Below are 22450 nucleotides of genomic sequence, written 5' to 3' on the forward strand. Positions count from 1 at the left end.
TTAACCAGACTTGTTAACTGCTCTATCCAGCAGACGTACCAAATTCTATTCCTGATTTTTGGGATGTTGGGTAGGTCGGGTTGCTTCCATAATGCTGCGATTTCGCACCTTAGGGCTGTTGCAAAATGTGCAATTAATTTGTGCTCTGATCTGTTCAACCCCCGGGTGCGTCTGCCCAGCAGAAACAACCAGTGGTCCAAAGGGACCGTGAGACCGAGAATTCTCTGTAGCCAATTCCTAATGTCTTCCCAGATCGGGATCATCTTGGTGCAACTCCACATCATGTGCAACAAGTCTGCCTGTTCCCCACATTGTTTTGGGCACAAGGGGGAGTCATCTTTGACAAACTTAGCTAATCTCATCGGGCACAGTGGTCCTGCAGTTTTATACTGCTTGTCAGTTAGGTATATTCGAAACACCGAGGATGATCAAAAAAATAATAAAATTTTATTACTTCTACATAGAGAATTAAAAACACAGATACATTGTTAAAAATCCCTATTAGTCTGTGGCTGATATGCGCAGGTATAGTAAGGTAAGTACTATTGACTATTTAATACTCTGACATATCCTGACATCCAGAAGTCACAGTGATTGTAAGTTGTGATAAGTGCTATTGACTATATCATAAAGCAGGTAATGCTCGTTCTTAGTAGTATAGAGTATATATCCAGCAACAAGGTGATACAAAACAGTGTGGTATAACGGATATATGCAAAGTGTATTTAACACTAGTCTCTATATTTTGTATGAGACCCCAGGGTAAATGCCTGTAGAGTGCATGTATCGGTTTAGCCAATTGTCTTAGCAGAGGTATAGACAGAACAGTATATCACACTAAATCGCATAGTATATATCTCTCTCTGACTCGTCGCTACCACTTATACCATGTAGCCTCGTGTATCCTGGTTATATCGCTCCGATGTAACTCAAAGCAAACACCGCCAAAATTCTGAGGTATGAACGGTGCAGTGACATATATCGTATCCTGAGCTGTGTCTGGTATAGTACTGTAGCACCATCTAACGTGATAGTGGTAAGTGAAACTGCTCGTTCTTAGGTATACGTGAGTTAAGTTCGTACCTAACTGTGTGTATGATACAGGCCTGCTCGTAGTTAACACTGCGGGATGTCGCCCCGCGATGACGTCACTGACGTGACGTAATTCGTCCCGTAGAGCACATGTACCGGTTTAACCAAAATTGTCTTAATAGAGGTATAGACAGAGCAGTATATCACATTAAGTCACATTTGTGTATGTATCCCTCTGTGTCGTCGCTACCGCTTGTACCATATATCCTCGTATATCCTGCCTATATCGGTCAGATGTAACAAGCAAGCAAGTATAGCCAATTATATGAGGTAAGAAAAGCGCAGTCGTCATATGTAACACATATCGTATCCAGAGCTATACCAGGTGCAGTACTATGACATCGTCTAGCATGATAATGGTAAGAAGAACTGCTCGTTTTTAAGGTATAAGTGAGAGTATTTCGTAGCTCCGAAATACGCTCACTTATATCTAAAAACGAGCAGTTCTTCTTACCAATATCATGCTAGACGATGTCATAGTACTGCACCTGGTATAGCTCTGGATACGATATGTGTTACATATGACGACTGCGCTTTTCTTACCTCATATAATTGGCTATACTTGCTTGCTTGTTACATCTGACCGATATAGGCAGGATATACGAGGATATATGGTACAAGCGGTAGCGACGACACAGAGGGATACATACACAAATGTGATTTAATGTGATATACTGCTCTGTCTATACAGTACCTCTATTAAGACAATTTTGGTTAAACCGGTACATGTGCTCTACGGGACGAATTACGTCACGTCAGTGACGTCATCGCGGGGCGACATCCCGCAGTGTTAACTACGAGCAGGCCTGTATCATACACACAGTTAGGTACGAACTTAACTCACGTATACCTAAGAACGAGCAGTTTCACTTACCACTATCACGTTAGACGGTGCTACAGTACTATACCAGACACAGCTCAGGATACGATATATGTCACTGCACCGTTCATACCTCAGAATTTTGGCGGTGTTTGCTTTGAGTTACATCGGAGCGATATAACCAGGATACACGAGGCTACATGGTATAAGTGGTAGCGACGAGTCAGAGAGAGATATATATACTATGCGATTTAGTGTGATATACTGTTCTGTCTATACCTCTGCTAAGACAATTGGCTAAACCGATACATGCACTCTACAGGCATTTACCCTGGGGTCTCATACAAAATATAGAGACTAGTGTTAAAAACACTTTGCATATATCCATTATACTGTACCACACTGTTTTGTATCACGTTGTTGCTGGATATATACTCTATACTACTAAGAACGAGCATTACCTGCTTTATGATATAGTCAATAGCACTTATCACAACTTACAATCACTGTGACTTCTGGATGTCAGGATATGTCAGAGTATTAAATAGTCAATAGTACTTACCTTACTATACCTGCGCATATCAGCCACAGACTAATAGGGATTTTTAACAATGTATCTGTGTTTTTAATTCTCTATGTAGAAGTAATAAAATTGTATTATTTTTTTGATCATCCTCGATGTTTCGAATATACCTAACTGACAAGCAGTATAAAACTGCAGGACCACTGTGTCCATTATAATATGTGTGACATTTGAGTGCTTAATTTAAGGGGTTTCTTTCTGATCAAATCTTTTTGATCAACACTGATATTACTGTTGCACCATACCCCTTTTAGCACCTGTCATCCACTGTATAAACCAACTAATATACATGGTGATTGCGGTCTCACTCACCTATTTAAACTAATCTCATCGGGGTAAGATACCACCTCATCAGGACCTTATATGCATTCTCCTTCAATGTGGTGCATGTCGAACTCTTTGCCGCAGCCGTAACTATAGTGTCCCAGTCCTCGTCTTCTATAGTCTCCCCTAAGTACTCCTCCCACCTGGTCCTGTAACTAAGTTTCTTGTCGACGTCTTTTGCAGGACATACCACCTCTCTATAAATACCAGATATTAGTCCCTTTGTACCTGTTCCTCTTGAACATACTGCACCGACACACTTTATTCGAGCAAATGCCCAGTTTGTACCTGGCAGATACCTGGAATGCGCCGCTCCTCACCTCTGACAAGCCCCGTTGTGTTTGCCTTCCCAGCCTGGGTTCATGCCTTGCTGACGGGCGGCTGATCTGTTAAATTGTAATGATTAGGATTTAATAGGCTGCAATGCTTCGTGTGTCTACCAGATGGCATAAATTAATGAATTGTAATGCAGTATATATATATATACTGTGCAGTATTGCAGCCAGTGGGAATAAAATGCTTCAATCCCTGCCTAGAAAATACCTCAATGCACTCGGGCAGAAAACAGTCACAAACCTCAATACACCCGGGTATACCCGAATTCGTGGGACTAGCCGAGCTCGAATAAAGTGTGTCGCCAGTGTAGCTGCTCAAAATTTGTTCGCCTAGGGCGTTTTGGGAATTTAGTATATAACGCTGTAATCTGGAGGTAACTAAAGAATTCTGAGTTTGGTAACTCTTTTTCCGATTTAATTTGCTCAAAAGATTTTATTGAAATTCTACCCTCTAGGTGTAGTAGCCTTGTGAGGCCTTTCTGTTTCCAAATCACTACGTTTTTGCTCTGCAGATCTGGAGCGAAATCAGGGTTCCCCACAAACGGAGTCATTAAGGAGTGCTGCCTTGTCAGGGCATATTTGTACTTGCTACCTTCCTATACTGCCAACGAGCTGCTCACTGCGGATAGCGGGTCACGAATGGTCTTAAATACATTTTTGGTAGCCAAATTAAGTCCTGTAACTCTACAGGGGCACAGCACTCTTTTTCAAGTTTTACCCACCGCCTTAGGCTTGGGTGCGTGTGCCACTGAGTAATTTGAGATAATTGGGCTGCTTTGAAATACGACAACAAGCAAGGTACTGTACCGCCAATCCTCCTCTTGATGTGGGCCTAATTAGCGTACTAGATTTAATACGTGGTGTTTTGTTACCTCGGATGAATTTCACCATAGAGGACTGCAAACGAAGGATGTCATCCCTGGCCACTTGTACCGGGAGGGTCTGGAAAAGGTATAAGATTTTGGGTAGGAGATTCATTTTTATACATTGGATTCTGCCGATCCAGGATATTCCGTAACCTGACCATCGCCTGAGATCCTCCTTCAGAGTCCTTATTAGTCTGGGTTAGTTTGATTTGTAGAGCGAGCTATATTCCTTTGTAATATTAACCCCTAGGTATTTAATATGGGAGGTTTGCCATTTGAAGTTAAAATTTACTGGAATTAGTTTTTCTGTAACCTTAGGGACGTTTATTTTTAGGGCTTCTTACTTTGCTTGGTTAATTTTGAAACCAGATATCTTATTAAATTCGCCCAACACACTAAAGACGTTTGGCAGAGAGGTGAGAGGCTGTGATAGTGTTAAAATAACATCATTGGCATACAGGGCCACCTTGTGTGACTGCTCTCCAACTTGGACTCCTGCTATATTGGGACTGAGGCGAATATGTGCTGCCAGGGGCTCGATGCATAGTGCAAAAAGGAGAGGAGACAGGGGGCAACCCTGTCTGGTGCCGCTCTTTATCAGGAATTCTTCCGATGGGAAGCACTGGTGCCTGACCTGCGCCGTTGAACCCTTATACAGAGCTAGAATTGCGCCCATCATTCTCCCACCAAGACCAAATTCCCCAAGCGTCTCTCACAAGTAGGGCCAGTCAATTCTATCGAATGCTTTCTCCGCGTCCAGGCTGACCACCATAGACGAAATGTTTTTCTTCTTGGCCAAATCGATTAAATCTATTATTCGTCTGGTGTTATCTGGCGCTTGTCTGCCACATATGAACCCCACTTGATCAGGATTGACCAACTTTAGCATCACCTGACTGAGACTTGTTGCCAGTAATTTGGAGAAAATTTTAGTGTCCGAATTAATCAGAGAGATGGGTCTGTAACTTTTGCAATCTGCTGGGTCCTTCCCTTGTTTGTGTATCACTGAGATAGATGCCTGAAGCATCGGGCCAGGAATGGGGACACCCTCCAGAAAGGAATTAAATAGCTTTAATAAATGAGGAGCAAGTACTGTAGATTTCGGAATTTTTTATAGTATAAGTTGGAGAAGCCATCCGGGCCAGGGGCTTTGGATGTCTTCAGTGATTCATTACCTCCAAAAGCTCCTCTAGTGTAAAGTCTACCTGTAGCGCGTCCCTTTCCTCTGCTCAATCTAGGCAATCTGGCCTCTTTTAGGAATGTCTTTAAACGTTTGTGTGTGGTCCCGCTCTGGGAAACCTTCGCCCCATCATATAGGGTCTCATAGTATGCTTTGAATTCTTCTACTATTAATTTGGGGTCAGAAGTGAGATCTCCTCTTTTTGTCCGAACTGCCTTAATATGAAAATTTTGGTCTCTATTTCTAAGTTTATTGGCAAGTAGGGTATCTGGCTTGTTCGCTTTTTCAAAAAAATTCCGTTTGGACCATGACAGCTACTTTTCAGCCCAGGGGGGTCAGTAATAAATTTAGTTTTGTTTTGGTATCAAGCAACGTCTTCAGAGTCGATGCTTTTTTGTTCTCTTTGTGTAGGGCAGATAGAACGGTCAATTCTGATTGTAATATTTTGATCTTATTGTCCTTCTCCCTCTTATGTCTGTTCGCCAACCCTATGAGCTCTCCTCTCAGAGTTGCCTTATGGGCTTCCCATAGAGTGGCCTGTGAAACCACACTGCCAACGTTCTCCTTAAAGTAATCCCTGATTCTATCCCCTACTTTCTGTTCAATCTCGGGGATTTTTATCAGTAACTCATTTAGTTTCCAATTCGCTCCTGGCCTGTCTAGCCTGAAATCTCCAGTGCTACCCCCTCTAAGATGGCGTCCGTCTATTTCCGGTGACGTGTATCCGTCTTCCGCCATTCTTCAGCTAGCTGACTGCGAGGGAGGGTGTTTTCCCGCTCAATCTTCCCGCTCTTCCTTCTTTTTCTTCCGCTGTCCTGTCATGGAGTCAGTGGTCCCCAGCGACGCCATCTTGCCTGTTGTGCGTTCCACCGCCATCTTGTATTACTCGGCCAGGTAAGCGTTATGATTTAGGGTTATTTTCACCTTTTCGATACTTCAGCTTCACAGCTTTGGAAGGACAGTCTTTTGGGTGTTCAGGGCAGTGTTAATGTATACTTTATTAAACAAACCGGGAACATCAGTAACTTTGAAAAACTGAACAGATAATCGACAAATTGCTCCACTCTTCTCGGCTCAGTCTTCTGCCTCGACCGCTACCTCTCGATTCCCTCTCAATCTGCCGGCTTTTTGCCAAATCACCTCTGGCTCCTGTGCTCTGCGTGGGCCTGCCGCTGGACCCTCCTTCACCACCAGTTTGTGGAGAAACTCTTCACCTTCTTCGATCTCCTTGATGGAGATGGCCCTCCTGTTCCTGATGACCAATAACCCAAACGGGAAGGTCCATCTGTAGCGGATCGCTCTCTGCCGAAGGGTCTTTGTTATAGGCTGAAGCTTTCTTCTCCTAGCTAACGTGACTGGGGATAGATCCTGGAATATCTGCAGGGTGATATCCTCGAAAGGGCAGGCCCCCTCCGTCTTTGTTTTTTGGAATACTGCGTCTCTGATCCGGAAATAATGGAGCCGTGCTATTACATCCCGTGGTTGTTCAGTGGCTGCTGGTCTGCTTCTGAGGGCCCGGTGGCAGCGGTCCATCATGAATCCCGCCACAGGTATTTCGGGGAGCCGGGACGCCAGCCAGCGGGAGACGAACCCTTCCACGTCTGTGGTCTCCTCAGGGATGCCACGAACCCAGATGTTATTGTGGCGATCCCTGTTCTCCGCATCCTCTTGTCTATCTGCTAATTCTGTGATCTGCGTTTGTAAGTGTGATGTTCTTTTGTCGGCTTTCTTTATTGTTATAGCCGCGGCCGCCATCTTTTCTTCTAATTCCCCTGTTCTTTCTCCTACCTGCTGCGGAGAGCTTGTATTTCAATATGCAGGAGGGTTTTTATGTCTCTGTATAACCGGTCGAAATCGCATCGTCGGACTGGTAGCTGTTCAGGTCCATCTGTCATGTCCTCCTCACGGTCCGAATCAGACCCTGCTGTCGAATTCGACGCCATTTCTGCCCCTGCACTCTGTGAGCTAGATCTGCTCAGATATTTCCTCATATCTGCCCCGTTCTTCTTCTTAGTGCTTTGCGGAGCCATCTTAGTACGTTCACCGCTTGGTCTGGGGTATTTTTGGGTCGATTTGTAAACTTCGATGTGGATATTTTTAATCTTTTAATCTGGTGGGGGACGGAGCTCAAGTCTCACACATCCATCCACCTCGCCTTTGCGCATGCGCCTCCCTGGTAACACATTTTTATAAATAAATAAGCAGGTTAAAAAATAATATGTCTCTTGACAAAGGGTCCAGAGCGTCAATGAAACGTCATGCCAATAAAATATTTTTTTTGTGCAACATGTTGGTGTGCCTATCCTTGTGATTTTTTTGCATAGTATCTTTAGGGTACTCTGAAAGTGGCACCCACTTGCATATTACGGATTATAATTATCTGCACCAAATAAAAGGAATGCAATATAGAGGGTGTTTATTGACCCATGGGTCAACAGATATATATATCATACCGCCTTTCACCATTATCACACAGCACTTCCACTGCGGCAAGGGATTCATGACATGCAAATGAGCACACAGTGCCACCTTTTTCTTCAAAACTATTAACATGGTACCCTATAGGCTTAAGCTTGCTGCATGGTCACAGCTTTGAGCACAGCCAGGGTTAAGATGCATAGCCAGTAAACCCACCCACAGACAGCCGTTTCGACCTTAATGAGTCATCAGTGTGGGGTTGGTTATACTGGCTATGCAAAAATGAAACAAGGAGGATAGGTTTTACCATACTTAGTTAAGTTATGGTGGGTAAAAAAAGTGACACAAACCCTCCACAGCAAAGCATATAGCAAAAGGAAATATTACTGTTTGCTCATTTGCATGTCTTAGACAGGTTTGGACCCCCACCTTTCACCATTATCACCCAGTACACAGCACTTCCACTGCTCTTATTAACTTTTACCTAGCAAACACAGGAAACCTGAACATCTCCAATTAAAGTGCAGACTGTTCGAGCCGAGGCAGCCATGCCATGATCTGAGGCATCTCTTGGCTGTGAAGGACGCTCGGCTAGAAGATAACCGATTCTCGAGAGGCTGCTGGGAGCTGATGCCATGACCTCCAGCTCGGGTTCACAATCTCCCCCAATGCAGGTAGGGTCATTGTACCACAAATTATTGCACTGAAAAGACATTGAAACAACTGCACTTTCTGCGTATTTCCCCGTTTCTTTCTTTTTAGGAACTATCACAGTGTGGATAAGACATTACGTGCCTGTCCCACCGTTGTAATAGTGTTACATGGCTAAATGCTTTCACTTTATTGCTGCTCTAATATATAGGTGCTAAGGCAGGAAACAATTGCAAAGAATATGCGTGAACACACAAGTGTATTAATCTACAGAAGTAGCCAGTGTCACTGCACCCCCTTCTCATGAGCGGCTGAAGCAGAACAATGGCCGATTGTCTCGCTGGTGCGTTGGGTATATCCCGTTGCCATGTGCCAGTGGGTGCAAGAGAGCACTGAACACTCCTCATCTCACTACCATCTCAACCACCCTACCCACTCCCCATCCAGCCAGAGTCCTGTAACACACATGAAAATGGTCTGGGGACGCTTCCACTGAGAATTAGGGGACCCGCTGTCACCGATGCAGTAACGGCCATCCAAGTGAATGTTGTTATCCCCGCTGCGCTCCACATTGAATAAGGGCCAGTGTCTTTTCCCAACAAGATATTCCAAACAGGACGCATCACCGAAAGCGAACAAGCCTTTAAGGCAAAGAGCTTCAGCAAACACACCTGTTCCTTTAATGCAGTGAGTAAGTCGGTATAGATTAACTTTTTTGACTTGGCATGAATATTTGACACCGTTCCATACCCAAGTGGGCAATAAATCCGGCAGATGAAAGGCTTGGTGACAAATATTTGTTAACAGAACTCAAATGGGCTGCGTTTAAAAGATGCAATCCTCCCGCTTAGGACCACGTTGCCCTAATATAACTGTAATACGTGGGTTATTAACACCTTTGTAAAAAGACATCTGAAGTTTGAATGTCCTGAAATGCTGCTCCATTGTATAAAAAGAATCAATTTGATATTAAATTAGAACCAGTTTCAAAGAATTTTTTAGCTCAGGTTTACAACGTTAAATAAAACAGTTTAAAAATAAAATACTGATTATTTTGCTCAACAGTTACAGGTCAAGAATGACAAAATTGGAAATCTCACAGTTTCCCATCATTGGATTAGTTGTATAATTTATTTTGATGCTCTAGAAATAAAATACATTGAAAAGATGTAAGAAAGCTAGTCTACTTGTGGACATCTGGGGTTCGTTTCGGAATTATTAGAACAACTGACGGGGCCAAACAGATGACAAATATACTGTAGTTGTATATTACAACCAATGTCTAGATTTACCGCCCACCAAATTATTCCAACTACCTCCCATCTAAGGCTGCATTTATAGTGGCGTCACTCGTGCCTGTCGCCTGAGCATCGGGTGCACTGAGGCTGGAGGTGATGGGGAGATGTGGCGGATGCGTTATCAGGCTGGTTCGCTCTCATTGGCTGAACCGCTCCCGTGACGCGACCGTCATGCAAAAAAACTCGAATTCATTTGTTTTTTCCAAAAATCGCCCGTGGGGTCACATTGCAGCGCTCGCCGTTGCATCCACTATAATCGCGGCCTAACAAATACCAAGCCTCGGCATTTCGTTAACGTGCTATATGGGGTGATTTACATGCAATTATACATAAACTTGTCAGTTTTATTTATGTTACATTGCCAACTACAGTATGTACTCCTCATGTTCAATGTTACTAAACATAAGAGAGAAGTACACGTTGTACATCACGAGCGAGTAGACGTCCCCGTTCAGAGCAGTTTGTGCAGAGTTCAGCTCGGTAATGGGACCACTCAGAAAACAGACGTGTAATCTGATCAGCTATTTACAACAAGCAAACCGATCAATAAATGGGCGATAAACTCATATTACAGAAGCTGCCGCTTAGAATTGGATTGTTCTAGTTTGATGGGAAAATAAAGGGAGGCGTTTTTGCTGCAAAACTCGTCACGTGAGGAAGGTTCCCCTCTGACGCTTCTTTTTCACGTCCGATTTCAATATATATTTCGGCTTAATCCATTTTTGGGTGATCGGGACTAACCGTTACAGAGCCTTCCTCACGTTCCAGGTATGTCGCCGGGCGGATGCAGTGCAGCTCCCTCGACTTCTGCACCAGGGGCCTGGGCACGTCATGTGACCTCTCCCGGAGTGATCACATGACACGGAAGTGCCCTGACACTAACGGTTCATGGTGCACTTCTCTCCCATAAGACTGTGCCGATAAAGCCAGGATGACTTTTGGTGTGCAGTACGGCAACCAAGTGGTTACCCATCTCGCTAAATGTGTTTTGAAGTTCGGGCCTTGCCAAGGCCTGCAAAGTGCAAGTCCACTCCAGCAGTGGATTAAGGCTTGGAGATTACAAGCTTTGAGGTTTTATACTAAAAAAATAGTGCCTAAAGCTTTGCCCACCCAAAGTGAAAGAGTGGGTGCTGGATAGAAAATCTAAGTCAGCCAGGGAGGCTGAAGATGTTGCAAAGGTTCACATGGCTAACAGGGCACCAGAATGCTATCGCAGACACCACCATGAATTCTGTATTGTACCCGAAGATTCAAGAGGCTGACCAGCAGTTACAGGAAATGCTTAGCTGAAGTCATTGCTGCTCACGGGGGCGCCACCAGGAACTGAATCTAAAGGGTCACAGATTTTCACACACGGATATTGAATGTTTAATCATTTGTGAATAAATACAACTTGAAAAGTATCAGGTTTGGGTGTCATTTGTTTGATCAGGTTATCTCTATCTATTATTAGGACTTAGATTAAGAGCTAACATTTTAGGTTTGAAATATGTGAAGATCCCAAGGGGTTCACACACTGCTCGCACTGTACATACTTTGTATGCTGCACGAACACCGGCTCTGCCTGGTGGAGTGGAGAAAGTGAGAATAAACAATACGAGTTGCCGTGTTGACACTACTTCCCTTTACCAATAATGTAGAACAGTGGTGCTCAACTCAAGCCCCCCCAACAGGTCAGGCTTCCAGGATATCCCTGCTTCAGAAAAGGTGGCTCAATCAGTCAATGTTTCAGTACAGGTGGATCAATCAGAGACTCAGTCTTCAACAGAGCTACCTGTGCTGAAGCTGGGATATCCTGAAAACCTGACCTATTGGGGGGGGGGGGGGGGGCAGGGTTAAGAGCCCCTGGAGCCCAATGAGCATATATTCTGTGCACTGTTGTAACCGGATGAAATATCCCAAACATCTTCTGGCTTTCCGCGAGGAAAAGAAAACTGCATGCGCTCACTTATGGCAGCAGTACAGCGCAAAAAGAGCGCACACTTCAAATACCATCACGGGCTCTGGACCGTGGCAGCAAGAATGGTGAAACCCGCCCGGGAATGTTTTTTTTTTGTGAGATGGTATTTTTAACCTTGGTATAAAATAACATGTGATTTTTTAGCGCATCACCACTTTTCAGCTAGGTGTGCTATTTTTGGAGAAGATTCTCTCCTCTCTGTACTAAGCTGTCTAACTCCACACGGCTGCGACTGAAGAAAGACGCTGCTCTGTCCAGCCATGACTATTTGGAGCGATACCGCTGCTACCGGCCAGTACTTGCCATTTTATTTTCCCTCGCTGAAAATCAGGAGGGTTTTCTCGACACTCTGCCCGACTGCAAGCTTTCGGGATTTTTGAATGAATATTTTAATAAAATAAAAAACTGTGACAAAGGGGCTCAGGGAGCAGCACAATAAAGGCTACACCCGGTCCCTGGCCCCTGCAGTCCTTCCCTGGAGGTCCAAAGCCAGGGTGTGCAGCGCACAGCAGTAGAGAGGAGCAGGTCTTAGCAATAAAAATCCTTTATTAACAAATCATCATGTGGGACAACAGCAAACCTTCAACGCGTTTCGTTCAAAGGAACTTTATCAAGAATACTAAATAAAGTTCCTTTGAACGAAACGCGTTGAAGGTTTGCTGTTGTCCCACATGATGATTTGTTAATAAAGGACTTTTATTGCTAAGACCTGCTCCTCTCTACTGCTGTGCGCTGCACACCCTGGCTTTGGACTTACACTCAATACAGCTGCACGCTCTGGAAGGGAGACTGGGAAGGAAGGAATATTGAAAACAGTGAGTACTATACCGGGGGCTACCTAATGAGGAAAGAGGGGGCTGTCTATGGGCAACCCACTCCAACCTTCAGGGTACCTTACGCCCATTTAAAGGCACAGTACTAAAATTACAACTGTTATTACCCAGATAACTCTCCCTTCCTTCAATACAGTCCCAGCACTTTTGAGCACCATCACAAACATACAATTCACGTTCTTCCCTGGAGGTCATCTGGTCACCAGACCCCTGGGCTACCCTGCACAAATGGCTGCTGCTGGGTCTGGAGGGGGGAGAAGAGGGGCAGGGCTCAAAGGAAATTATGTCCAGAGGTGGAGATCAGGCCAGGGTGAGGGAGGGAACTGCACGAAGTCCCGCCCAGCAGGAGAGATCCTGCCAGCCGGGGGAACCTGTTGCAGAGTCCCTCTGGTGGGCGCTGCGCTCTTTGGCCTGTTTGAATTTCCCTCCACAAAGCCCTTTAATTCTGAAAACCCGCCCCCTGCCCCGATTAGTCTATGGAGGCGAGCCATCGCTTCTGGATTGGTTCATGAGCTGAATTCATGCTTTGATTGGTTGCCAGCCCTCTTACTATGCTTTCCTATGTCGCCCGTTCAGCGCCCAACAGCCCATTCGGATTCTGACGTACAGACGTTCTAAGCGGAGTGCTGCGAGGCAGTGCCGGAGACACCCGAAGGAGGATCGGAGAGCCATAGGAAGCGGGAAATTTGAACTTGGTTTGTGCTACGGGACTGTAGCTTTGCCGGAGAGCAGGACTATCAGCGGGAGATATAAAGTGCTCAGCCGCAGCTTGCACCAGAGAGGTCACTATCTCATGGGAGAGTGGAGGCAAGCACTGGGCGAGCCTTTGAAATGGTGCTGAGTACCTAGGCTGCTAGGATTCCCCCTGTATGTCCCTGTTTTGTGAGAGTATAGCTCTCATTGTGTATTTTTGTGCTGTGTTTGCTGGCTCCGGCTGGAATAAAAATTATTTATTGAACTGCTTTGTCCTGTCTGGTGTTTTGATCCCTGGTTTAAGTTCTGGTCTCGCGTGACATCATGGAAATGTTTTTTTTTAATTTTTTTTTTTAAATAAGGTTAATAAATATGCTTTCAAGGACATCACATGAAGCACAGTTTCAAAATACTGTGGGAGGGAGACTGCACTTTGTGCCTCATATAAAGACTTTCCAATCCCCATATTTGAGAAAGATGCACACAATTGTTATGCTATAGAAAGAGGAAGAATATTATTTTTCCTATAATAAATCCCTTTTTCTTCAGAAGACAGTGGGAGTATTTTGAAAACCCAATTACAGTGGTACCCAGAACTCATAGAGAGATTGACAGCAGATAAGAAACACTTTGCACATAGAATCGACGAATTTATCTGTGGACTCCCCAGAACTAAGAGATTCATGGCCTTCAATTTATGACCCCATTTTGTCCACCCCAAGCAGTTTTTAATTCCTCTACTGCGGGGGTGCGCAAACATTTGGAGCTGCGCCCCTCTACCTGCTCCCCCCAGTGCTCGTGCCCCCCTTAACTTTTTTGCCGGCGTCATGTGACGTCACGGCATTTGACGCCACGTTGGCATGGCGATGCGTCATTCCAAGCCTCTGAATCACAGTAAGTGAAGTTACAGAGGCCTCGCGCTTTCCCCCGGCATGTCATTTAAAAGCCTTGGGGGAAGAGGGTGGGGCACTGTAACCACCATGCCCCCCCCAAAAAATCTTGCGTCCCCCCAGTCTACGCACCCCTGCGCTACTGTATTAGCCTCTAATTTCACAGCATATTTTCTTTTTAAAAACTGTACTACAGGGTGACTTACTTTTTTGTTCCCGGAGAAGAGAAGATACAACTGGTGCATGGAGCCATTCTTGGCCAGCTCATTCTTGAGGGCTCTCGGAGACGGAAGAGCCCAGGTTGTTTTATTGCTTTCATTATCCCCACAGTTCAGGGCATTGTCGGATGTAAAACAGTTCTGGCTTCTGGGCTCCTGCAGCAGGCTGCCCTCACTGTGTGTTCGCCGGCGGAGAGAGTTCTGGACTGTTAATGTGTAGGACTTTTCACAGCCAGACGTGTCTATCATGCTAGAACGTTTAGGTTCGTTCCTGTCCAAGTAATTATCATCACTGTCGTCCTCATAATCCTCATCGTCGTCCTCTTCATCGTCATCGTCGTCATCATCATCATCATCATCATCTTGCTCCTCATCAGAGTTGGCATCTTGCTTGGACCCAATTGCATCTGCACTGAAGCTTCTATCCAACCGTACTTCTGGGATAATGAAGGTTGGCCTGTTGGCACCTTGCACAGAATTATTTTGCCCACTGGCATTCACCTCTTCTTTATTGGTCTCTATAACCGATACATTCCCTCTAGAATTCTCTTCTGTTGCGTCACAAGTTGACACAATCTCATCTCTCGCCACCCTTTTGGTCTCCTCTTCTGAAGACATTGCCATTTTCTGCTCACCTTCAGGATCCAACATCTGTTAAAACAATAGACAGCAGTTTAGGAGGAGGAGGTGAGTAATTAACAGACGTAAATAAAAGTCAAGTACAGAAATGGACAAGACATATGCAATTCCAACCATGGTTTTTATCTACATCATGGCGCTTTAACTTAAGGCCCACAAGTCCAACCTGTTCCAAAAATGGTACCAACGTGGCATGTGGACTACTAGATCCTGCAAATGTAATTGTGGATGCTCAAGCAGCCAACTGATTTTTCACACAAACTTGGTAGAACTATAGATAAATTTAAGATGAATATTGCACCCAGTTAGAATTGAACTTGCAAACTTAAACTATTGTGCTGCTAGGTTCATTTTAAGATCAATCATTTCTGTAACCTTTTCACTACCAGTGGCCACAGAGAACCACAGATGAGACAATTCTGCTGCTGACAACAAAAAGGAGAAACAAAAAGAAGAGCACAAAATTGTGGCAGTTGTGCAACATTTTTGAAAACTAGAACACATAGGACACATCACTATCTGACAGCATGCATATATATTGCTGCGGTTTAATGGCTAACAATGTACACAAGTCTCTGCATCAAAAGGGCCAGGAGAAATCACGTCCTCTGTTATGATGTAGAAACCTTTCCTTACGTTTAGCATGAGAGATAAGGTCGCATAGAACATTAGAGTTTAATCAGCACTGCCATATCTTAAAGAACTGTTCTACCTACACAATTACTGTACATTAATGTAATGCAGCACACACACACACTAGAGCTGCTGCATACTCACCACATAGGGTCCTACTTGAAAGCAAAACTATTTTGCAAAGTCTGAAAGATTATTGTTATTGCTGCTGCCAGGTTACATCGCAATACCGTGAATTGGTGACACAATTTTCTCAAGTCTCAACCCGCCCTTCAGCTTCTCTATGGCTGATTTGTTATGAAACCCAGAACAGGGTTAACACGCTCAGTGCCAGAGGAGCACAGTTTAGGATTAACAAATGCTGGGTTGTAGCGTCATTCTTCGCCGGCGAAAAGATCTCAACGTTTTCCGGCTCTTACTCTAAAACTTGCAGGTGCAATTAGGAGTTTTATAGATAAATAGATTATGTACACGTGTAATATAATTTTATATATATATATATATATATATATATATATATATATATATATATATATATATACAGTACACACACAAACACACTGATATGATGTATATAAAAACATAATACATGTACTTTCCACACCCGCACACACATGATATATATGATTTATATGGTTATTAGTGGTAAGAACAAGCCCCTTTAAAGCATGAAACCAAGTGTCTGACCTCCTTGTAACCTTGGGCAGGTCACTTTGGGTCAGATTTACTGAGCAGACCATTCAATATAGCAGGCCCATAACGTGTCCTGCGGCATAATATGGACTATTATCTGCCTAAAGGCACTAAAATCTGACTATAAGCTCTTCAGAGCAGGGACTACTCTTCCCTGCAAAATACTATGCATGTGATGTGTAGTAAGATGAAATATATCCATAAATATGTATAAACGGGCAGGTCCATCTTCATATGTACAGATGCAGCGGCCGTTATTCGAACAAATCTCAAAATGGATTTCAAGATTTGTCCGTGATCCTCACAAGTTTTGCCGCGGCAGACTATAATGGCCCATCGGATTAACACAGCAGGGGTCCCTGCTGTGTGAGTCCTACCGGGGTCTACCTGTCTGTAATAGACGCGCAGTGAGGCTGCGGCCAGGCAGGGAGCGCACTGGTGCACATGTGCGGAGACGTCACGCTCCCTGCTCGGCCGGGAGATTTGTGGCTGGTTAGGTGCGTGTGCAGGTGCGATTCGGGGGGCGCAGCCATGACATCATGGAGCTGATTCGCCCTCATTGCCCCAGTGTGTTTCATAGCAGCCAGCGCGAGCGTGCACCTTGGCCGAGGCTTAAGAGATAGGCTGAATCAGTCACTCTAACTGCGTGCCTCTCACAGGCGATTTTATTTAATTTTAAACATTACAGGGGGTCTACGGAGCTGAACCGCATTGATTTCAGGTCCGGGAACCCCTTACTTCCCGAGATACAGGCCCCGTTATGGGGTTCCGGTATCTCCTTGTAACGCCTGTATACCCGCAGACCTGGCCTGTCCCCAGTACTGAGGTGGGAAGGGTTTTACCACTCACCCACAGCAGTGAGGGCGTGCCCGGAGTGTGGTATGGCGTTGCCGGGCCTGTAGAAAGATGGTTAGTTAATACTTGCAACGCCTTGGGATTCAGCGTAAGGATAGTTTCAGAGTCCAGGGGTATAGAGAGCAGGATCGTAATGTTCGTAAGTCAGAGTCCAGGGATAACAGAAGTCAGCAAAGTCGTGTCCGTAAGCAGGGTTCAAGGGCAGGAGAGAGCAGTGTAATCCAGTACAAGCAGAGGTCAAGCCAGGGGAATCCAGGGGTAAGCAGGAGCAGGAGCAGAAGCTGGAAAACACAGGAGAGCCAAGCATAGGACTGCACACACAGAGGTTACAAAGAACTATGCAGAGCAATGAGTGAGAGGACAGACAGGGGTTATAAAGGAGGGAACACCAATGGGAGAGAGAGGAGGAGCAGAGGGTGAAGCGAGAGGCAGCAGGGATAGGTGAGAAGGAGAGGAGGAGACACCCTGTTAAAATACACTAGTAATACAATTTAAATTAAAATATTTAATAACCACCAAAACACAACCCACCCTCTGAACCCCCACATAAAACCATATTTAATTTTTTTACACACATGATTAATAACACAGGCCGGCGGGGTCCCCGGGTGGTCCCGACAGGTGTTCGCAGGCCCCACAGTGCACCCCGGGGGGTTCCCACGGGTGTCTGGGAGCCCTAGGGTGGTTCCCGCTAGGCTCTGTGGGCCTCCAGGTGGTCCCCTCTCACTCTCTCGCCCAACCCTCTCTTTCCCCGCACATCCCTCTCCCCCCCACACACCTCTCTCCCCCCATACCCACCTCTCTCTCCCCCCACACACACCCCTCTCTCTCCCCCCTACACACCTCTCTCCCCCCCCCTCCCCTCCACTGACCTTAATAGCAGCTCCTGCTGCAGTGGATAGGCAGAGGAAAGCAGCCGACTCTGCTCCCAGCCTCCACTGCCGCCCCCAACATGTGTCGCTCCAGGTCCCCGCCTAGGTCACCAAGTGTCTGCACCGGCCCTGATTGTGTGTGTATTATTATGTGTATGAGCGGGGAGCAATAAATGGATGCAGGGATGTAGGGAGTATTGTGACAGGCCCAGGCTAGTCCCACCAACATACAAATGATTCACGAATACAGTTACAAATTACAGAATTGGTTGTATAAATTGAGAGAGAGAGGGGTGTGGGGTGGAGAGAGGGGTGTGAGGGGAAAGAGAGGTGGCGCGGGGAGGGGGGAAGAGAGGGGGTGTGGGGGGAAAGATAGCTGGTGCGGGGGGTAAGAGAGGTGGTGGGGGGGGGGTAAGAGGTGGTGTGGGGGGGGTAAAAGGTGGTGCGGGGGGGGTAATAGGTGGAGCGGGGGGGGGAAAGAGAGGTGGAGCGGGGGGGGGGAAGAGAGGTGGTGCGGGGGGGAAGAGAGGTGGTGGGGGGGAAGAGAGGTGGTGGTGGGGGGGAAGAGAGGTGGTGGGGGGGAAGAGAGGTGGTGGGGGGAAGAGAGGTGGCGGGGGGAAGAGAGGTGGTGGGGGGGAAGAGAGGTGGTGGGGGGGAAGAGAGGTGGTGGGGAAGAGAGCTGGTGGGCAAGAGAATTGGTGGGGTGGGGTAAGAGAGGTGGTGGGGGTGGGGTAAGAGAGGTGGTGGGGGTGGGAAAGAGAGGTGGTGCGGAGGGGGGAAGAGAGGTGGCGGGGGGGAAGAGAGGTGGGGGAGGGAAGTGAGGTGGTGGGGGAAGAGAGGTAGTGCAGGGGGGGGGGGGGGAAGAGAGGTGGCAGGGGGGAAGAGAGGTGGCAGGGGGGGGGGGAAGAGGTGGTGGGGGGGAAGAGAGGTGGTGAGGGTGGGCGAAGAGAGGTGGTGGGGGTGGGGGAGGGGGAAGAGAGGTGGTGCGGGTGGGGAAGAGAGGTGGTGGGGGTGGGGGAAGAGAGGTGGTGGGGGTGGGGGTGGGGGAAGAGAGGTGGTGCGGGTGGGGGAAGAGGAGAGGTGGTGCGGGGGGAAGTGAGGTGCGGGGGGGGAAGTGAGGTGGCGGGGGGGAAGAGAGGTGGCAGGGGGGAAGAGAGGTGGCGGGGGGAAGAGAGGTGGCGCGGGGGGGGAAGAGAGTTGGCGTGGAGGGGGGGAAGAGAAGTGGCGCGGGGGGAAGAGAGGTGGCGCGGGGGGAAGAAAGGTGGTGCGGGGGGGTAAGAAAGTTGGTGCGGGGGGTAAGAGAGGTGGCGGGGGGGGGGGGGGAAGAGAGGTGGCGGGGGGGAAGAGAGGTGGCGGGGGGAGAATGGAGGGAGAGGGGGGAGAGACTGGAATGGAGCGGGGGGGGGGGAAGAATTGTGTCGGGCAAGTCCAACCGGCATACAAAAGATTACGGGTAGGTGTGTGTGTGAGTGTGTGAGTATGTGTGTGTATATATATATATATATATATATATATATATATATATATATACATACATACATATATATATACACATATATACATATATATACACACACACACACACGAGAGAGAATATACAGTGTATAGTAGCTGTGTGTGCATGCGTGGGTGCGTATATCTATCTCTCGCCTTATGGGGAAACACAGCTGGCCAGCAAAATTACAACATCGCCACCGACCACTTAACCGGTCTGTGCATTCCAAAGAAGTGGCCACTTTAACGCATCCCCTGCCACAGATGCTCACACTGGCAGTGAAGGGGTTACACAGCACAGCAACTGTGCCTGCTGTATACCGTATACCAACGCGTCCGCTCGCACGTCCTCGTGTCAGACTGATTGCACTGTAACCCAGCACAGACAATCCTGGGACTGTCACATACACACAGCGATGCACTCTTACACGCACAATACCCTTTCCATGTACCACGCGGTGCATGTGGGAGCACGCTACATCATTCAACCTTCTCTACAGCTAATGCAATTAGCCCAAGACACACACCAACTACAAGTTATTCACCCGGATTGCACACGTAACAGGTCAGACACGGTGGCAGTGATCTCTTACCCGGTCGCTGCAAGAGTTAGCTTAGTAATTTGTACATGGTAAAATGTGCCCCCAACGGGATGCGTGACGGTGCCGGTCCTTCACCCGCCTCCCTTTCCCCCCCACACCTTACTACCTAGAGGCGGAAGAAACACAAAGCAAACAAGAAAGTCAAGTCTGGCAAGTCCGACAGGTTATAGACGGAGAATGGCAGCCGACAGATGGTCGCCTGGCTTTCAATACGTTGTACATGTGAAATGCAGAACCGTGTCACAAATACTGAAGGGTCCCGCACACACCCTGCGGGTGGAGATGTTGCAAAGGAAGCAGGAACAGACCCTCTGTATCGGGCATGTGAAAACATGTACACTTTAGTTCCTCTGCTGATGCGAGTTTACAGGAGCTTGCACGAGAGTGAGCACCGTTCATGTAGACCCCATAACACATGCAATTTACGAAGTGCAAAAAATAACAATGGTATTTAAGAATTGGTTGTATGTACCAATATATACATATAACAGAAGCAGTGATAACTTCAATATAGCACGCTGATCATTTAACAACTCAGTCTTCGAGCTGCTGGTATTGTCTAAAGGTTTTGAGCTTCAACCAATGGGAGAGAGGCATGGAGCGCTCCTTAGCTCTCTCTCACGGGCAGAAATAGGTACCACAGCTCAACCCCGTTATAACGCGATCCGTTACAACGCGAATCCGCTTATAGTGCGATGCAAGCGTGGCTCCCAATTTTCATATTTCTGAAGACTTTACAACACGATTATTGGTATCTTAAATACTTTATTGTACAATGCATACAATTGTACATTATTTCTAACGCGATCCGATTATAACGCGATGTAACTCTGGACCCCAAGCACAGCGTTATAAGGGGGTTGAGCTGTATTAGTAACCTGGTTTAGGTACAGGGCGTACATGGAGATTGCCGGACCTATGGAGTCCCCAGAACATTGCATTACCTACATGCAAATAACACGTTACCAGTAACTTGTTTATACATTTGTAAATACTAATACAGACAGGAAGAATGAATGGGTTAGAAACCAAACAGTCGGTGACATCCTTACACGGGTGAAGAAATTAATATGACGGCGGGCCGGACATATCGCCCGAAGAAATGACCAGGGATGGTAATCAACTGGATTCCAAGAGATATCAAAAGACCAAGGAGACAGCCAAAATAAAGATGGGAGGCGAGATGAGAATGTGTGGGAGCGACGCAGAGAAGAGAGACTGTAACCGCAGTACCTGGGAGATCATTGGGGAGGCTTCATCCAGCAGTGGGGAGACACGAGCTGGGGATGATTATATATATGCATTCTCTGGGGTCTTTGCTTTCTATGGGATACCTTTTGTGTGATAAAAAGTGCTGCTTTTTTAAAACCTTTTCTTCCCCGGTTTTGTAGCTGGGAGAGTTTGATAAAACAACCCTCTAGAGTAACAATTTGTCCATCTAATACAATATGTTTTAAATCTTCCAGGTCACTAGGGTGGCGATCACATGACCGCGATCTGGACCGATGCCAGGTACGGAAGAGTACGTCCAACCCCATCACTAGCACAACTCATAGTGCAGAGGTCGCTCGGCCCCCCCACAAGCCAAGGGTGCCACTGAATATGAATTCACCCCCACGTCATGAGGCACTCAAGGGATTATTAATACATACCTTCTGGGAAGAAAGTTAACAAATGGCAGCAGCATGTACAGTAAATTAAGCAATTCAGATAAGCGCAAGCATTTTTAGTTTATTTTAAACTTTCACCAGTGACCAATGCATGGAGTGTTTTTACAGTCTTTACCTAACTTCGTGTGTATGCAGGCTGTGGATCCAAGCTTTGTTCTTTATCTGGGTTGGTTTGGCTAATGATGGCAGGATAATTTGTTAAAAGAGAGACAACGGGAAAAGAACAGATAACATTCAAATGAAAGAATTGCATTCAAACCCTGTGTTGTTGTTTTTTCTTCCTTCTATTACAAAACCGTTGTGTAGCACTAGAGTTGGGTGGTCAACTCCAGTCCTCAAAGACCACCAATAGGTCTGGTTTTCAAGATATCGTAGCTTCCACACAGGAGGCTCAATCAGTCCCTGCGTCAGCACAGGTGCTGCAGTCTTCGACTGGGCCACCTGTGCTGATGCAGGGTGTAACAGGGACTTATCTCTGTTTGATAGAAACTGCCTCTAAATCCAGCAGTGTGCTGGTTAATTGCACACAGGCAATCAATCAGACTCCACCTGGTTGATTAGGACTTTTAGAAAAAGCCTGATGTGAGAAACAGGAGAGAGATTCCTTAGCTCACATTTAGGCTGACATAAGGAGGAGGACTGCAGAGATTTCCTTAAGCCCATAACTGGGCTGACCTGAGGAAAATATGATGTCTTAATGCATGAAGGACTGTATGCTGACAGCAAGACAAGGGGACAAGACCTCTATACCTGGACACAGAGAGTGCTGACCCAGGAGAGCAGAGAGGCCTTCCCCTACAGCTACAACAACAGAAACAGATAAGAGACTTT

General features: G+C 46.4%; 1 protein-coding gene across 8 annotated transcripts in view; it reads right to left on the bottom strand.

The window, feature by feature from the left end:
• Positions 1-22450, bottom strand: part of RGS3 (regulator of G protein signaling 3) — a 457941-nt gene that overhangs the window by 68654 nt on the left and 366837 nt on the right. For 6 of the 8 annotated variants that reach the window (XM_075579463.1, XM_075579464.1, XM_075579466.1 and 3 more), the window contains one exon: positions 14150-14812. In XM_075579463.1, the coding sequence (XP_075435578.1) occupies positions 14150-14812 (663 nt within the window). Of the gene's footprint in view, positions 1-14149; positions 14813-15577; positions 15601-19940; positions 20070-22450 lie in introns of those variants that run through there. The other 2 variants (XM_075579468.1, XM_075579471.1) reach the window with 2 other exon arrangements.

The sequence above is a fragment of the Ascaphus truei genome, chromosome 21 (assembly GCF_040206685.1).
Source record: "Ascaphus truei isolate aAscTru1 chromosome 21, aAscTru1.hap1, whole genome shotgun sequence".
NCBI classification, from domain to species: domain Eukaryota; kingdom Metazoa; phylum Chordata; class Amphibia; order Anura; family Ascaphidae; genus Ascaphus; species Ascaphus truei.